The sequence below is a fragment of the Myiozetetes cayanensis genome, unplaced genomic scaffold, assembly GCF_022539395.1.
Source record: "Myiozetetes cayanensis isolate MyiCay16 unplaced genomic scaffold, myiCay2020 scf9, whole genome shotgun sequence".
Lineage (NCBI taxonomy): Eukaryota > Metazoa > Chordata > Aves > Passeriformes > Tyrannidae > Myiozetetes > Myiozetetes cayanensis.
The window spans coordinates 31,609,636-31,629,449 of record NW_026088185.1 but is presented as its reverse complement, the minus strand read 5'-3'; the positions used below and the strand labels follow the sequence as shown (position 1 = coordinate 31,629,449).

The 19,814-nt window shown below is 37.1% G+C and overlaps 1 protein-coding gene across 10 annotated transcripts in view; it reads left to right on the top strand.

Annotated features, from left to right (window-relative positions):
• The window catches only part of NCKAP5 (NCK associated protein 5), a 396,774-nt gene that overhangs the window by 272,670 nt on the left and 104,290 nt on the right, over positions 1-19,814 (top strand). For all 10 annotated transcript variants that reach the window (XM_050339951.1, XM_050339949.1, XM_050339948.1 and 7 more), the window contains one exon: positions 1,612-1,761. In XM_050339951.1, the coding sequence (XP_050195908.1) occupies positions 1,612-1,761 (150 nt within the window). The remainder of the gene's footprint in view (positions 1-1,611; positions 1,762-19,814) is intronic.

The window sequence follows — 19,814 nt, the reverse complement described above, 5'->3', positions numbered from 1 at the left end:
GTTTTGTCTCAGTGCACTCCTTGGGGCAACCTGAAGGAAAAATGGTTTAATGGCTCTTTTACAGATACTTGGTTGTTGCATTGGTGAGTAGCAAACAGGCAAAAAAATCCCAAGTAATATATTTATGGTTCCTTTGTGATCAGGATCACAACTAATTTTCCAACTAATGTTGGAAACCTGGTGGAGTGGCTCTTTGACATCTATGTTTTGGGGCTCAGAATGAGATCTGTGCCTTATGGTTTGTGTAAGGGTATTCAGTAATTAAGCCCATAGGTTACAAAATTAATTCTTAATTAAAGTTTTAACGTAGTAATAATCAATTCCTAAGCTAGTTAATATTTTAAAAAGGCATTGTTATAAATGTAATCCTGAGTGCTGATATTTAATTCAGTTACATTTATGGGTTTTATTTAAGATAATGCCTTGCTATTAACTCTCAGAGAGTTGTATTTGCACAGTTATTCAAGCTGGATCAGTTCTTCATGAAAATGCATACTTTTATGCTTAGACAGAGTTCATGTCGTGCAGTAGTTATGGGAAATGAATCCCACTTATGGACTAACCCAAAGATCATGAAAGTATGAGCCTTTATATGTAAGAATTATCAGAAAGAAAACTAAATGCTCATTGAAAAGCTTTTCTAAGTTTATGTCGACACCCAATATTTAAATGCCGATTTACCTGACATTTTCCGTTTTTAATCTGCTCATTAGCTGTCACACTGGATCTGCTCATATAGTTAGAGAAGGTGTTTTACAAGGTAGAGCCCGTGCTGTTGGTGTTGTGCTCCAATGATTGTCCACTCTCTACATCTGTGTAGTTCTCTTTTTCCCCTTATGCCTTGTCATTTTGGGAAATGTCAGGCAGGCATTGCCTGCTTGGGTCTCGATGTTTTGCTTGCTCTGTCGCACTCTCTCTCTCAACAGAGAACTCAGACACACAATTAATGGAGTTAGCAGGATTCACTGTTCAATCCTGTCCTTTTTATAGACCACTTGTAAAACTCAGCAGCCACAGTCCACTCAGCAGCAGCAGCAGCAGCAGCTGATAACAACCCAGTCTGACTGGCTTGTAACAGACTGGGGCACTTCTGGAGTTTTTGCTGTCAGTTTGGTTCTCTCCAGTCATATGTTAGTGTGGATCTTTAAATCAGTATTCATGTGGTAGCTCGATTCTCAGCCCATTATTTAGTAATTCAAATATTAGCTCTAGATGAAGAAAGGTGAAATACATTAGGCATGAACATATGTTAGGTTTTCCTCAATAAACTGTTTTATGTCTCAGTGGCAAAATGCTTCCACTGAACGCTGGTATGTTCAATTTTCATTTCACTTTTTAAAGAAGAAAATGGAAGTTATTTTATTAAAGGGATGATGAGTTCTGCTTTTCAAAAATCTAACTAGATGTAGAAGTTAAGTTGTGAATACACTTGCGGAATTGGCATAGCAACATGTTTCACAGACCCTTCATGACTTCACTTATTCAGTACTTTAATCATGTCACTAGCAACTTGCTCTTTTTTCATTCACATACAAGGGAGAACTGAAGATATTTGCATAGTTAACTTCATTTGCACCTGTGAGTAATGACATTTTCAAAATACCATTTCAGGAAAAGCTGTCAGAAGATAGTAGGAGATGTAAAGAAGGCATAGAAAAAATTCACACGCTGGCAGATGAAGATTCGAGAAGTGAAAGCAGCAGCACTGAGGAGGAAAAAGAAAAGACAAAATTGCTATTGGAGCGTTTGAAAGCTTTGGAGGTAAGAAGCACAACAGTTTCACACATAGAAGACCACCCTTCCCCCTTCCTCATTCATTTATTGGCACTGAATCACCCTGTGGTATTAATCTAATCTTTCACAGTTCACCTGATTTCATGTTATGGGGTAATTTTTTATGATTCATTTAGCAGGGATGAACAAGAAGCTTAGAACCACTAAAAGGATCCCTCTGTAATGTTGAGCATCAGATATCCTTAAAAAGAACTTAATACATTATTTTAATTCCATTGAGACCATTTAATAAGAAAAATTGGTTTTATTCGGGTTTTTTCAATTATTAATATTGCAAGACCAATATAGATGGTTTAACAACTGTCATAAAACCAGTGTTGCCTCTTTGTAGTTTAATGCTCAACTTTTAATTGCTGGACTGCTTGCTTGGGAGAGCTCAGGCCTTTTTACTGCTGGATTGCAGAAAATCTATTTCCTTGTAGACTACATGGAAAACTGCACACTCTACATTTTGAGTTGTTTCTGGAAAATTAGGATCTGCAATAATGCACCTTGTGGCAGTTTCTAACTAAAGTTTTAAAGTTTCCTTAGGCAGCCATGGACAAGGTGCAGGTAAAACTGTAACCACTTTATACATTAACTTATTCTGTGCTCCTTGATAGAAGCCCGGGTTTCATTGTCTATGAAAAAATAAAACTGTGCATATTTTAATCTAATTTTTAAATACGAAAAAGTCATATTTTTAACTTACCAAGTGTCTCTTCCCTTCTCTTCTGTTCAAGTATCTGTGTAACATTATAGGTATGGATAAATGAATCCCTGAGAATGATCTCAGTGACATTTTGCCTGTGTAGGGTATTGGTAAAGAAAGAATCATCACTGGACCTATACATTCGTGGCTAAGTGTGAAGGCTCTTTCACATGAGAATTTTTGGGTTGAGTTGTACTCTGATCAAATTTCATTTTGAAAAAAATTCTGTGTTTTTTTTTTTTTTCCTGAGGACTTAGTTAAAAGTAAAACATGAACAGTTATAATCATATTTGGATCTAAATACAGAATCTGAAATCCAAAAGGTATAGGCAGACTCCACAATTTTACTTTACTTTAGAGTCTTAAACTGTATGTAAAATAAAAATACATAATGTTAAAAAACTCTAATTTTGCCCTGGGGAAAACCCACTTGCTACTAATTTTTTAGGCCATAAAACTGACTAAATGCACAGTTTACTATGGTCCTGCTTTATCTGCTGATGGAGAATGACTGTACCTTCCTTGTGGTCTTTTATTTCCAAAAATGCATTATTTCTGTTTGCTGTGCCTCAGTCTGCATCACATTTTCAGATGTCTTCAGTTGGTAGGAAGGTGTTCAGTAGTGTCACAGCCTTTATCAGTTGTGGCAAACTGCCCAGGTACATAAGGTAGCCCTCAGGACAGGCAGGACCTAGTTCAGGAAGGACACTGAAGAGGTCTCCTCACTGGTGTCAGGATTGTGCAGTGGCTTGTTCAAAACCACACGTTAGCAAATGCCAATACTCCCAGAATTAATCTACGTGAATAGTCTAAGGAGCTGTCAAAGTAGAAAGATGAACTGCAGGGCCAACATTAATTGTGATACAATATAATCAAAACAAATTGTTGTTAATTGTCTGTTGTTTAATGTTATGTATTTTTACACTTTATTTTTCTCTTGAAGAATATAAATTGTAATGTCAGAGACTGTATGGTTTAATAATTAAGAGACTTTTTTAAGTTATATGCAATTAACAGTTTTAATTCTTTACTATTTTCAGGGTAATTATTCTAAACATATTATTAGTCTATAGAGAAAGGAACAAAAAATTAGTTTGTTAGTTCCTGTGCTGTGGGTGTCAGGATCTTTAATCTTACTTTATGTGATTAGATGTTATTGTATCATACACAATTAATAAAATCAGAAAGGCTAATAAACTGCTTACTAAAGTTGGTCCTCCATCTGTACCCTCTGGAATCTGAAGGCTGCCTAAAAACAGAAGCTGTTAAAAGTAATAGTCAGAATGTGAGGCCTAATCCATTAATGCCTATTAATATAATTTCATTAATATCAGTACTTTTGATATCTCTTCCTATCAGTTTGTGACCCAAGTGTAGCTCATGAAAATCTGTAGCCTTGTCAGTTAGAGAATTGTAGAATTATTCTTCAGGAATTACTGGGACTGTGATGAAAATTGTAGTCATCCTGGTATGCTGGATATGGACCAGGAAATTATCAAATCTAAGAATTAAAAAAGGGGTGAGGCTTCATTTCCACAGGAAACTTTCTTTAAATGGCTTCCATATCATGGCAGTAGTGATTAATATTTCTTTTTTTTTTCACATGTTTGGGTGCTGTCAAATGTATTGCAAATAAATTTCAGTAATACCCTTTAGGTTTTATTAACTTCTGGTTAACCTAGAAATTTTCTCACCGAACAATACAAATCAGTATAATAAAGTATCATTGTAGTCAGCCCAAGTGAAAGCTATCATATGCTTTGATAAGAGATATCTATACATATTCTCCCATTGCTCCTTTTAACTATAATTTTTTTTACATCCTTTATCATTTACAGCAAATTCTATTTCCACTCTACTGACTGATAAATACCATACGTTTCTAATCAAATGAAACAGATGACAAATAGCAAATGGTTCATACCATCTTGTATCCCATTTTATGCAGTTGAAATTAATAGTGAGTTCCTGGATATCAAAACTCCTTTGTGCCTTCAGCATTTTTACTTGGCTGCTCTTGAAATGCCATTTAATTTACTTCAACAGTTATGATCAAATGCCTTCTAACTCTTAAGAAGAAAAAAATCATTCTCTGATAACTTCTCTCTGTGCATTTGGAGTGCTGCAAAAAATGAAATATTAATGAAGTATGGTGCGTAACTTGAACTCTGTGGTGGAATTCCATTTTGTTAATCTGCTTTCATCACCAGAGGAATTGCAATTTTTTTTTAAATTGTAACCAGAAATGTACAAAAAACATAACATATTCTGGACATGTATCAACCCCCCCAACCAGCAATTTCAGGTATGTGCAGGTATATACACAATTACAGTAAAACAATAATGTTATATTTGCAAAGTCATATACATACAAGCTGGAAATTTTTCATAAAACCTTAATTTGCTCTCCTGGGTATCTTAGGTGTTATACAGACTCTCATTGCAAGATTGTCTACTACTATTTCTTGTTTCCAGCAAGAACAGTTTACACATTTACAGTCCACAGAGGAAAGCTTTAAGAATATTCTGTATTAGAGAAACAGTGTCTGTAAAGGCCTTAAGAGTGTCCCAGAGCTTTGTTATCCAATATGGAGCCATGGGTTCTCTGCCCCAATTTAGCCTCAAAATGACTGAAGTACAGGCTACCCGAGCACCTGCATAATTGCAAATGATTTAAACTGATATACAGCATTAATGTCACTCTTAATCTAAACATGTCTATAAAAGCCATAGTTACTTTGATTTTAAAAATTTAATCAGTGATAAATACTGTGTCAGCTTTGAAGGCTTATTAAAGTCTGTCATTTGCACAGACATTTATGCAGTGAGGATAATTCAGTATGAATTAGCTGTCTGACTCTATGGAACATTCCATCTCTTTTGGACTTCCTTCTTTGCAACTGAAGTAGTGCAACTTTCTTAGAAAGCTTGTGGTTGATTATGAAGAAGGTAAGCTGACAGGGTTTCCTCCAAACTAAAGGACTAAAGAGTACTTAATGCAGGTTGTATTGGTTAACGCTTTGCTTTGACAGTAAAAAAGGGATTCTGTGAGATGCACAAGTTTTTTTTGATGGTGTTGTGTCCTCACACACTTCATGTCCTCTCAATTCCTCAAGAGAAAAGGGGGATGTAAGTAGATATTGGATGAAGACTCAAGAAGACTGGACTCTGTTCCCCTCTCGAGTGCAGATGTCCTGCATCCTCAGCAGTCTAATCTATTTGTGCCTGTTGGGGATGCAGTTCCAAGTACCTGTAGACAGATTTACCCACCATAGTCTGTGACAGTGCATAACCAACACCTTGCTAAAACCACAGTATTGACATTCAAATTAAAATAAACCTTGTTAGCAAAGAAGTGCTTCCTCTTCCCTTTGCCAAGTGTCCCCTTCCCATTCTGCAATAGGCATGAGTTCTGTTGGCCTCAGAAAATACTGAGTAAGGGCTGCTCACAACCTTGCATTTTTCACCCAACAGCAGCCGCTGGGGTAGCATTAAATTGTAACCTTGAAGTTATCAAATGAAAAGCCTAATTCATGTGTGAAAATCTCATTGCTTGCGGGTGAGTGAGACTCAATGAAAGTTTCAGTAAACTAAGCTGCAGCAGAAGCAGTATCTGCTGGGGTAGAGTCACGAAACCACTCTAATTTTAATTAAAGAATTTTGCCCCCTTGCCCTTTGCAGTTCATCATAGAAAGATGTGTTTTGTTTTAATAAATTGATCTTTGGGAGAAAACTCACTCAGGATAATAAGCTAAATGTTCAAATATATTAGAGGGGTAATTTCCCTTGTATCATCACCATTAAACAAATGAGGAAGTATGTCAAGTATTTCCGATATTATGTTTTTACTACCCTGCAGAGGAAGAAAGACATGATAGCAGTGAACTATGAACTATAAAAAAGAAATATGAGAAGGGTACATAATTCCTCTGGGCAGATTGAGAAGATAACTTTGAGTGGGATGCTGATGGTTTTTACTTTGCTCTTACTTCATTTTCTCTTCTTTTTTTTTCCTCTTCTTTTTTCTGTGTACTACAACGTACCATGGTAAAAAAACTAATAATTATTTTCTTTTCAATGGAAAGAAGCATACAGGATGCAGGGGCAAAGAGCCCAGGTTTCTGAAAATAGCTGAGGGAAGACATCTTGTTTATTGAAAGTCAGCCACTTCACTGGTGTACAGGAAATTTGAATCACTTGACTTAAAGGCATAGAAAAATAATGAAACTTTTAAATATTTTCCGTAGCAACATTCTAAATATTTTGTAGCAACCGGTCTTGTTCCAGCCAATGTATTTAAGCTGATTCAGCCGGAAGCCTCTTCTTAGCCCAATGCCTTGGCCGTCTGCATAACTAGATTCATTATGCTGATCAGTCACCAAAGGCCAACCTACTTAATTCTAATTTTTGGATTATTTTACTTTTAAATCTTTTCAGTAGGAGACTTTTATAATTAGTTTTCTGAACTGTGCCTAAGAACTCTTTTGTTTTTTTATAGAAGACGATGAGGCGAGGAAAGTCTTATTTCCAAACTTACCCAGTGGCTGATAATGAATCAGCACTGACTTGCATCACTGGTTTCAAAAACAGACAGTTTATTCCAGCCCTTTCCTGATAATAGTATTGGCAAACTGTTTTAGCTTTCCAATAACTGAGTAAATTTTAAATTAAAACCAAACAGGTACCATCAAGCTGAATATAGTCTATAATCTGTTGCTGCTTGAACTCATCCACTGCAGGTCCTCAGTGGCTCAGTTGTTCCTAGTCTTTGGGAAGTAAATCTCATGCCTGCTGCCTGTTTCTCCTTGCCTCTGTGCTCTGGAGTGCTGTCCTCTATGCCATCTGTCCTCACCCACTCCTGCTGAAGTGTTCAAAAGCAGGTCTTTCCCAGATGTTTGAACCTTCCTCCTGCCAGCTCATGTCCTCCTGCTGTTCACATCTCCCAGTGTGGCTTTTCCATCCATCCTACAAGATGCCCATGAGGGCGTGAAACTCCATGCTCCACAGCTGGCAGAGCCTCTGGATAGCTTTCAGTGGTCAGTGCACCTTACCAGTTGGGATGTGGAAATAATATCCTCATACAGATGAAGACTAATAGAAACCTCTTCTGGGAAGACACTTCAATTCAGTTAGTATGTGGGGGGGTTTTAAGAGAAGAGAATGTATTTCTTGCAGACATGTAAAATATTGATCTTTCTATTTTTCTCTCTCCTTTTACATTTTTTTTTTCCTAAGCCAGTTGAAATTCATGGCAATTTCTTTTTTGGCATGGAAAAATTAAGATGATCTAGTAGGGGTATGAATTTACACAGGGATGTTGAAAATAGCTCTGCCTGCTGGATGTAAGAAGAGCTGTTCAGATTTCCTGTTTGTCATTGCTGTAACCATTTGCTGCTATCATTAGAGAGAGACTGCCGAGCCACTGTTCCACCAAACAGCTCCATCTCCTGAAATGGGAGAGCACCTTAATATAAATAACTGAACATTAACTCATTGTCTCCATGGCTAGTCAAAGAGATATGGAGAAAGCCATGCATATCTGCATTTTTCTCACTATTCAGTTCAACGAAAGCTTTAAAATTATTTCTAAAATCAACTCTGGTGCCTCCTGGGAATTTTAGTGTGAGTAACAGCTGGTAGACTTTTATTTTCTAACTAAGTCTGGGGAAAATAAAAGAATATTGAACTGCATCTCCTATGATGCACTGCAGCAGTGGTTCAGAAGTTGAATGTTTTGAGTCAAAACGTGTAGAGCTTCTCAGTTTTGGCACATGTTGAGAAGGTAAAAACTTTCAGATTGACTCTCTGTTTTCTACTGTGCAATACCCATGAAGCAGCAATCAATTAAAATTTGCTAACTCAGCCAAGTGCTCAACAGAATATGCTCCAACTAGTATTCCTGCTCTGTTATGTCATAAAACTGCATTTAATTGTTTTGAGCGTGCCATCATGTCATACCCCATCAACTACTTGTATAAAGGGAATTTTGCTGCGTATCAGAATTTTTCGCCTTTAGCCTGCTCATGCAGTAAACTCAGGTTTTAATGAAAGTTACTCACTTTCTGGCTTCAGGTATTTCAGTGAAGGCAGAAACTGAGTAACTTTCATATCATGCACATCAGTGTGTCCAAGTGAGGTACAAGGCACACTGGAATGGCCAAGCGAGTAACTTGTGCTGTTCTTGATTTGTTCCTTCTCAAGGTAGAATGATATAAAATGCCCTTTTCCAGGGTAGTGAATCCATCATCTTCCAGGTGGAAAAAAGTTTCTTATATGCATTTATTTACTTCACGTTAATATTTTAGTCAGGATGCTGTTTAGAATATCCTTTATTTCACATGAAATGTTGATTTCTTTTCGAAATTATGTTGCATGCAGTTGTAAAATACAGGATCCTCAAGACAGTATATTGAGATCTGGAATTTTTACCAAAAAAACGAGAACATAGATAAGAATTTAATGTTCATTTCAGCACAGCCAAATGTAATGAAATATATTCATTGTAAAAGCAGTTTATAAATCCATTTTTTCTGTGATATTCCAAGTTCCAGTCCAATGGCTCTTTCCTTACCGTTATGTACCACAGAGAAAGCTCTGTGGGACTTACTTGACTGCCATAACATGCGGTCTTTAAATAGTTCAAAGTATTGAATACGGGTGCAAGAATAATGATCTGGTGCCAGAAGGTCTGAGGAATGGGTGTCGTTGGAGAAGAAAAGGTAAGTCACAGAAGTCAGGGAAAATCATCTCGGTTTTATTAATCCTGTCAGATTTTCTCTATTGAAATGAATGTTAACTGCATTCTGCAAAGAGTCCTTGCTAGGTTGCATTGAAGGAATCTGCTATTTCAGTCTGCCTTTTATATTTTAATGATAGTTTTTCAGTGCCCTTCTTTCCATGTGTCATGCCTTCTTGCAGGTAATCGGTAGATAATGTAACTTACCTTTTTTAGTGATCAGGCATGTGGTACAATTGAGAATTCACTCTCCCTGCTGAATGAAATGAGATTCTCCAACACTGTGTTATAGGTCTAGGTGACTGTGTTTATCCCAACACATCTATCATTTCAGAGAGTGAGACTCAGGAATTTTTTTAAATAGTTTCTCTCAGCTGTGCTCTCTGGGCCTGGATCTACACAAGCCTTTTCTGTGAGCTCCTCATTACTCAAAGTGGCACTCGTTTCAGAGGAAAGATTGTGTGACAGAGATTTTAGAATCACATCCTATATTTTTAATTTACATACTAATGCATGCAATTTGGCTGAAAGTAATGACAGTTCTACAGTTCACGAAGTAAATAAGTAGTTGCGGTTCCTTTCAAATTAATATTATTTTAAAAATCCCAGTATTCTGTGGATGTTCTCCATTGGCCACGTAGGAAATCCCAATTAATTTACCTCAGCTGTTAGAGATGAATCCCTTACAACTCTTATGTATTAAAATAATTTCTCTTTTAATTTCTCTATACTGACCTTGGAAAATGCTTAAACAGTAATGAGGTCTGTGTAGTGATTCACTTTTTCTTAATTTGGTAGTGATAGTGATTTCTTTTTGTTCATTTTGTAGAAATACAGCATTGGAGATTATAGTAAGGATTTTGGGCAGGTATACTTACACACTAGAATTAATGCAGCTATGCTGAATTCTAGCATGTAAGGGTCTTGGCTCCTGTGTTGGGAAATGATTAACTACACATGTGAAATCTGTGATTAACATACTCTTGAAATTCAATATTTACTGGCTTTATTATGCAGCTAATTTGATGGTCCACAGCAGGAGATACTCAGGTGATTATTTCTAAGCCTGCTTAATCAGTTATGGTGACAAACACAGATTTTAAGATTAGTTATAAATATATGTATGTAATAATAAATCAAATGTGGAATAGCCTGACTTTAGTCCATTACACATGAGACTGATTTTTGCTGAATGTTCTGCAGATACCTGATTGCTCACTAAGTAGTTTCAGTACATGGGCACAGTATAACCTCATATGCATGGACATGTATACCTACATGCACATTTTAATGTACAATTGTCTGGTTCAGATCTGCAGTACTGTTAAATGCCAAGGAGAAGGAGAGATTTTATCATAAGGACAGTCTTTTCTTTATTCCTGTGTTTTGGCTGTTTGTTTGTTTTAAATTATTATATGTTTTACATATTGCCCATCCCTGCCAGTTCTAAGTTATCTTTCCCCAGGTCAATCCTCCATTCTTTTTCGTCTAACTGAGCACTGCTCCTCTGCTTCCCACATCAGACAGCTAAGGCAGGGTGTGTGCCCCAGGACAGCCCCTGCTCTGCCGTGCAGGAGTGTGCAGCTGTCACCTTCCTACTGAGACCAAGAGCTGCCCTCTGATATTTTTGACGTATGGGCCCATGTTTCCCGTGCAGATGGACACATGGTTAGATTGCCTGGCAGGGCTCTCCAGTTCCATCTGGGATACACAGGCACATAATGCCATCTAGAGGGCAGAGTTTCTTCCCTTCCCACAGGAATACCTGTGATCCCTGCTGGCCTTCCATCACGTGTGGTGGCAGTGCTCGTTCACCTCTGTGATTCATGGATTTTCCTATTTGTCTTCCGGGTTGTGTGTACTCGGACAAGGCACAGATTTGGAAATCATGTAGGAGAACAGAAGCACTTCCATGGTGATTACAGCTGGTTACCTTTAATAAGCCTACTGGTTTCCTTCTTGTCTTCTGTCAAGTGGTCTGTCCCTCCAGAAAAATCCTTCTGATTTTATTTTAAGTGCTCTGGGTGTCAATGTTTAGGTTCTTCAGGAAAATGTTCTTTTAAATAGGGGAAGCTAGTAAGACCTGGGGTTTTCATTCATCTTTTTGTTATACTCTAAGAAGAAAAATACTTATATATTGGTTACTTTGCCAGACAAAATCCTCTCTAAAGTTACTGAAGCAACAGTTTCAGGTCAGCTAAGAAGTGAGTTTGAGGGTTGTGCATTATGTGTGACTGTTGTGTGTTTAAACAGAAGTTAAAATATTTTCTTGTATTGCATATCCCCTACTGAAATACTTGTTTAGCATTTCTCTTAATAGTTAATGGTAAACTGGAAATGAGTAGAGATAGCATTTTCAGTCAAGAGGTCATGTAGCTGAAACAACTAAAGGTTCTCCTTACTTGCCTCCAATACCTCCTTTTTTTTTCATCTTTTGAACTTTACAGTTTGCTTCTTTAGACCTTAGACATGTGCCAGAGAAAAGCCTGTTGCCTCCTCCTTGATAATTTCCTTCAGTCCTGTATCGTATTTGATGTCATTAGACTTTAACTGCTGTTACCCATAATGACTGTTCTAATATTTTTTTGATAAGCAATGAGTATTCTTTCTGTAACCTTAAATCTGATCTGTATCATCAAAAAAAAAAAAGAGTTTTATTAGGCATTGTAGTGTCTCCCCAGTGCCATGTGGAGACAGCTGTTATGTGCATACATCCATAAATTTGAGTCAGTTAAGGTAGGAGGCATGGAACAGAGAAAAAGGCTGTGTTACAAGCTTTATAAACAGCATAGTCTTTTTATATAGTACCCTGCCATGCAAGGTGCTTCAGGTGGCAGAAGCAGTGTAGCTGCATGGAACAGTTTTCACTTGAACTACTTAGTTCTTCTTGAAAATCAGGGTATTGGCCCCAGCAGAGCAATGCTTGAGCAACCTGAGCCAGCTTTAACAGATCTTTGGAGACAGTATTGACATAGCTTCAGTTTTTAAGGGGTAATGTGTCTTCCTATGGGCTGCTACTGCTGCTGTGCTTTTCACACCTGAGCTTCTTACTGGAGTACCACTGAATCCCATCAACTTTGACTTCATGTATGTCCTTGGACCTCCCAGGGCTGTAGTTTACCAATAAATGTAAGTACCAAGAACAAAATCTGAGATAAATTGTATATGTCGAAGAGCAAGGTTAAGTAAATAATTGAGGAAGTGTTTAATATTACACAGTAGCCCTTAATAATATATAATTATAATAGCATTTACTTTCCGTGTAGCTGGCTTGAATGTATATGTTTCTGTACAGATTCATATTTTCTATTTGCACGAAGTACAAAGCTATAAAATTATCCAAGTAGAAAAATGCCGCTGGCACATCTCTTTTGTGTGTAGGAAAAAGTCTTCCCAACAGGGCTCTCTTTTACTTTGGTGTTATGGGATACATTCTTGTCCTGGCAGTTGACTTCCTTGGAGGTATCCCTATTAATTTAAGCAGTTGGCCTGTTATTTATATGTCTACCTTAGTAGCAGTGTAACAGGAGCAGACCATCAGAGCCAAGGTGGCAATCTAAGGACCCGACACCTGCATTGTGCACATTTTGGGGAGTTTGCTTTGACTGAGTTCTAGTTAAGCCCATCAGCAGTTAGGTCTAGTTAAGCCCATCTTCCTATTTCATTTAAAAGAAACCCAGTCTGTTGGCTCCAAGGCCACACCACAGTGTGAGCTGTACTCTGGTCAGAAACATCACTTGAGATCAGGACACTCACTGCTCATCTGAGACAGAAAGCTGATGCAGGTGGACCTGAGGTCAGCCAGCACAATAGGAGACATTTCAGATGACTTGTTAGGATCACAGTCAGGTGCTGCCACGTCAGATAATTTCCAAGGGATCCTCATCTGTCTGCATCCGTCATCTTTAAGTGACCACGGATTGGATGGGACAGAAAAAGCAAACAAAACTCCAAACTGTTGAAGCTTTTAAACAACAGAATTTGGGGTCTGAGTTGTTGTTCTTTTGGGCCAAATAAAATTACTCTGCAAATTCACTATTCCACCCTAAATCACTAAAGATTAAATGAATCAGAACTTTCCATTTAACAAATGTCAGTGCAGAAGCAATGTGCTGTGTATGGTTGTGTGGAGCGAGGGGCATTGCCTGCTACTCACTATGCCTATAAAAACAAAAGAGAAAAATGTTCCAGGCTCCCAGGAGAAACAAGGTGATGTTTGCAAATAGAGTTTCATTTCAGTTAGCAAGAAATGAGCAGTAATTTTGTGATTCAGTTATTAGGAGTTAGCTATTGGCTACAAAACAATTGCTGCGCATTATATGGCATTTGATCCTCTCCCTACCTGTCCTGCTCTGCTTTGCTTCACACTCTGTTAGCTGGGAGGGAGAGAAATAACAGAAGCCATCAAAAGAAGTTCATTTTGAAATACCTGGGGCAGTTGACTTATGGGTGACTTCTGATGAAGAGAGTGAAATTGCAGGAAACATTGCCTTCAGAAATAACTCAGTGCTCCCCTGTAGTTAAAACAGAGAAACTAGTTACAAATTTATGTTAGGAACTGTGAAACAGTCTACATTAATAGCTTATTGTGGTGGAAACCTTTTAACTTGAAGTCTGTAAAGGAATAGAATAAAATGATTCAGCATGGGAGAGGGAAAATTTTATATTTTATTATGTTTTAAAGTATTTTGTGACAGTATCAATTATAACATCACATAATATTTTAAATCTATTCCATAGTATAGCAAAGAAAACTAATTCTTTTTCCCAGAATTCAAATAACAATTTTTAAAATGGAAAACCAGTTGAATCTTTTTTTCCATTTCATAAAAAGTCATACATGTTTCTTTGGAGAAGAAAAAAAGAGATTATCCCCCTTGGATAGCAGAGAACTGGTATGAGTTTCCCATCACACAGCCAGTGAATGTGACATACAAATATATGGAATCAGTGTTTTCTAGACTGTCAGTTTAAAATCATCTTATTTCATAATTACTTTTGTTTAAACTAAATGAAGAAACTTAGGATAAAGAATTAGGAAAAATATTTCTTGATAAATATTCAGCATCCACTTTCTCTGAAGACAGAGCAAAACATCTGTTGTTTTACCTTCCAGTGAGCTCCAAAATAATTGGATGTGGGATACAATTGTGTTGTAGATTATACATTAAATGACACATAAGGGAAAAAAGCAGGAATGCAGTAAAAGTCTGAATCTTTCTGTCATCAGCTCCCATGAGCACAGTCAGGTGCTGAATTTCCCTAGGGAAGGGGAAAGGGTGAGTGGGGAGGAGACTGGTGTCAGTGTTCCTTGAAGACAGTGCCAAATTTAGCTCCAAATTTGAGCTGTTTACTATAATTCAACAGCATCCTTTCAGATCAGGTTCATGGAGCAGCCTAGAAGTACCACTTACAGGATTAAAGCCATTTTTTGCATTGACCTATGAAATCATATTTTATTTTCATTCTAATGATATTTAAAAATATATAAAAGGTACTTTAAAGGAGAATAACTGCTCTTGAAATAATTTAGAGAAATTAAAATTAAAAAAACCCTGAATATACATGTATGCGTAGAACCACTCTCTCACTGCTCTCTGCAACTGGACAGAGGAGAGAAAATGTAACAAAGGGTTCATGAGTTGAGATAAGGATCAGAAGAGGTCACTTAGTGATCACTATCATGGGCAAAACAAACTCAAAGTGGGGTTATTAATTAAATTTATTACTAAAATAATCAGAGCAGGAGAATAAGTAGTAAAATCTTAAAAAACACCTTTCTCCACCTCCTTCCCAAGTTCTACCTCCTCCTCCACCTCCCAGTGTCACAGGGAGATGAGAATGGGAGTTAAGATCAGTTCATCACAGGTTGTTTTCTGCCTCTGCTCAGAGGGAAGAGTCCTTCCCCTGCTCCCCATGGGGTCCCTCCCATGGCAGGCAGTCCTTCATGAACCTCTCCAGTGTGAGTCCATCCCACAAGCAACACTTCACAAACTGCTGCCACGTGGGTCACTGTTCCATGAGGTGCAGTCCTTCAGGCACAGGCTGCTCCAACGTGGACAGGGCCACGAGTCCTTCCAGGAGAACCTCCTCCAGTGTGGGCTCCTCTCTCCACAGGTCAGCAGGTCCCTGGCAAGACCCTACTCCAGCACGGGCCTCCCACGGCTTAGCTTCCTGATACTTCATTTCAAGGTTTTCTGCTTAATTCTCTTGACCATAATTTTTAGTTTATCTGAGTTTTTAAAGAAAAATAAGTCACTTTTTTAAAAAAAATCAATTGGATTATAAAATTATATTATATTCCTGGATTTAATAGTTTAGTGTGATCTGCCAAAATTTGAAAAAGCAAATTAAATTTGCTAAGAGAAATATTTAAATTCTTGAATTTCAGCTTTTGAAGAAAATGAGTTTAAGACCTTTGTGACTTATTCCTATATGTAGATATTGAGGTGTCTCCTGTAAAGACAATTTGTCCCTTGGTCATCTTTTTCTATACCCACTTCTAAGTGACAAGAATCAGTAGTAGTATTGTCTGTTTTTGCCATGACCACCTCAGCAGGACAAGTGGGGGAAATAAGAAGTAGTTTCTGTTGGAATAGAGATGCACAATGATTAATTTTCATATAGAGATCTGAAATGTTCTTTTCAAACTCTACATTAGATGAACCTTGAAGCTGAGTGTGCTACTTAGGGAGGTGTGGATAATGGAATCACAGAAAGTACAAAACTATCACTGTGTCAGTAAGCTCATGGTCAAATCTGCAAAGCTTTGAAGGATAACTCATTTACAGTAAATTCTGAAGTGGCCTTTCTTATTGCTTGAAAAACTATCCTAGGTTATATGAGTTTTCCTCAAGATCTGAATTTAAAAAAAAAAAAGAAAAAGGAATCCCACCTTTTCTAAACTTTGGAAACAGAGGTTGCCATATGTATCATTTCAGAAGGATTCAAAGCCAAAATTTTGTTGCTGGTTTCAAACTTCTCCAAAATGTTTCCATTCAAAGGAAAGCAAATTTTTTTTTTGAAAATTACTTCACTGTTTTCTATTGAGCTTCAGCATTTCAAGGACAGATAGTCAGTGGTTTTAAACTATTCTTTACTAATTTCAAATAATCAGTACTTCAAATAATTACTATTTCAAAGGATTAGAATTTCCCTTTGCAAGAAAAATTGAAGCAAATGCAACTGACCAAATGTGATGCGATTAGTTCATATAAGAGTTTTCAATGAAGAGACACTTATGGATGTGTTACCTACCAGTTGATTTGTACACAAAATACCATTTCAGATTAATCAGGTCCACGCTGCTTGCCTTTATCTGCCTATGTTAAGTGTAGGAATCAGTATCATTTACAATTTTGGGATCTCATACTTTTTTAAATGGACAAGGGATTTTATTTTTAGTTGAGAGAGGAAATAAATGCCTGTTAATATTACATGGGGAAGCACAGTAAGTCTGTCAGAGTGAAATGCTCTCAGTTCATAAGGAGAACAGTTCCATAAGGGAACAAATCATTTAAAACAAGAGAGGGGGAAAAAAAATTGAGATGGAACAGCTGCCTCTCATTCACAGTTTGCAAGGGGAAGGATCACTGAGTGTAAATATTGGAAAATCAGAAAATAAACAAATTTCACAACACACATAATCTTCCTTGCACTAAAAGACTAAAAATTTAGTCTTATTTCTAACATTTGTGTGATGGCATCCTGGCCTGTAATGTGGTGTCCAGCACACACTTCTAGGGGGACACCCTGCACTTTTAGAACGATGGCAGTTTTGAGAAAGGTGGATGAGTTTCAGGAGTGAAAAAATGGGAGTCTTGCTGCGACTTCTGACTCTCCATGCTTGTACTTCTGTGATTTATCAGGTGTGTATGCCTTATATAGAACAAACATGTATGTCTTTAACACTAGGAAATAGGGATTTATGCTGCCAGTTTTTCCTTATTTAGATTTCTTTTACTCCTCATCCTCAAAAAAAATGTTTTATATTGTGATCATTTGGAAGAACTTTGGAGAAAAAAAGAAGTCATCTTTCATAATTTTAATCTATTTGTTCAAAGGCCTGTATTGACAGTGCTTTACCAATTGGATATATTGTAATTCTATTATTATCTCTATGAATACTGGTAGAATATGCTGTTTTCTACAATTTGACATGCAGGTAAACATACAACACTATACTGATATATCTCCTAGTAGCCTAGATATTTATTTGCTTGAAGATAAGCCTGTGCTTATGATGCAGTCTGTTTTGCTAGATCTATTCCTAACCTTCTCTTTAAAATGTCAGCTCCAAACATATCTGTGGTGTCAGAAGGGAAAAATGTTGAAGGTTTTAAAGGCTTGTCATCCTTAATTACTTTAGAGTTAACAAAAAGAGAAAAAGACAAATATTGCAATTCTTGAACCAGTTGAAAATTGTCAGCCCCAACTTCTGGAAAAAAAAAAAAAAAAAAAAAAAAAGTAAAGGTATTTCACAGAGGAATTCCCAGGAATATGGGTGTTGCTTTAGTCATCTTTTTGGACACATAAGCACTCATACACTCATCAGCGGTGTATGAATCCCATTTGGCTTTGGTTTGTTTGATTTAATTGCCAAAGTTCATACATTTATCCAATATAAGTAGATTTGAAGGACTGAACTCTGGTTACACCCTTCTTTCAAAAGGGAAGCTTCATCGTTTAGGTTGAACACCCATTGTTTCTTCTTGTATGAACTGGTAAACACTCAACAGATAGGAGGAGATCTCCATGGTTATGAACCCTGTCCAGGATCCTGGCTTGGTGTCTCTGCCTGTGACCTGCTGAAAATCTGTAGATAAATGAGCAAGTTTGTGTTCTGATCTCTGGCTGCATGACATTGGCACAAACTTGAAAGCTGTTACATAATTTCTTCTGTAAATTCATGTTTAAATACATGATTCTCCTCATCAATAATTGATGAAACAACATTTGCAGCTGCACAGACATTGGGACGATTTTCACTGGGAATATTTAAACCGGAATTTTTAGTTTTAGTTTTCTGATGTTGAATAAATATTTTCTTATTTCTTACATACATTATACTGGTCCTTGTGAGTCTACAAGCCCATTGGTAGCACAGCTGTATCATAGCATGGTGATATAGACTGCTTTTGAGATCTGTCAGTTGCTTGTTCTAATGTCATTTTGTAGCAGTGAAGAATTTAAAAAATTATTGTTGAAATTACAAGGATGATCCCTACCAATGATACCCAGTAAGGTTTAATGTGGCCTTTTTATAGACAGACTTATAATTGACACTTGCATGGTTCTGTGTTTTCTTATTTATTGTCACATATGTGTTACTTCCATGCTGTGTTTTGTGTGAATTGGACTTGAACAGTGACAGAGTATTTTAGATAAAATGTTTTGAGTGAGGTTAAAGATGATAGGTTATTACTCACAAAAAAACCCAACCAAAAAACCAACACCAGAAAATGATGCAACTGAGAAGGTGAAGGGGCCCATGTGTTTTGTAGCAAGGGTGAGAAGACTGGCTGTCATCATATCACTAATTTGTCCTTTTTAGTGTTGGGGTTTTTTTCCCCATCTCCATTATCCAGAAGAATTGATTAAGAATAGGATATTTGAAAAATAACCCCACACTTTACTTAAGCATCAGTCCACTAAATTTACTCCTTATTTCATCAGGAGCAAGCACTCCCCAATGTCAGTGTTCTGGGGACACTGGAAAGTGGCCAGTGGGAAATGCTTTTATAATTCTAGAATTAAATTAAAGCTTTTGTTGCTACAATTATATTGATTTAAAAACACAGATCTACTTTTCAGTTCTTCTGACCAGCATAACTATGGTGTTAAGCTTTTATCTGACAATTTGTTGGATGAGTCTTTCAAAGGAAGAATTTTCTGCATAATGGGGACAGAATAACACAAAAAGTTTCCTGTGGCCAAAGACGTGGTAAAGGTTCAAGTGGTAAACCCTTCCTAGAATAGCAGCTTACCAAAAATGCTCTAAGGACCTAAGGAAAAAGTGCAACAGCATTACTTCTTACTTTGCCAGCAACAGGTTTTGACCTCTCATGTGCGCTGTATGAAGCTGTGACCACAAAATATACCAAATCAGAGGCTGAAAGCAGGAAAATATTGCTGAGTACATTTGAAGTGCTTGGACAGCTATTAATACACTGCACTGGGCATGACAAATGAGTGTCTGTGTAAATCAATAAAGCTTTCTATAAATGGACAAATGGTTTAGTATGAATAACAAAGGAGTGCACATGGTAACCGTGTTGTAGCATTCAGTCAGGGATTTTAAAGTTCACCGTCATAACTTTGTTCCTCTTGACCTTTATTGATGATACCTTCAGAGCATGTTGAGCTGCTAACTAGACATACAACCTTTAGACCTTCATCTCCTGCCTGTGACTAGATGATCTTTAAAGGTCCTTTCTGATCCAAACCATTCTATGATTCTATGATCCCCCTCTTCCCTTAGTGCAAAATATTTACTAGTCTCTGCTTTCTTCTCTCTTCCTTTTGTTTTGTCTCAACTCTGCAATGGTTGAGTAAGGAAAACTATCTTCTATGCAATTCTCTTTTATTCATTCT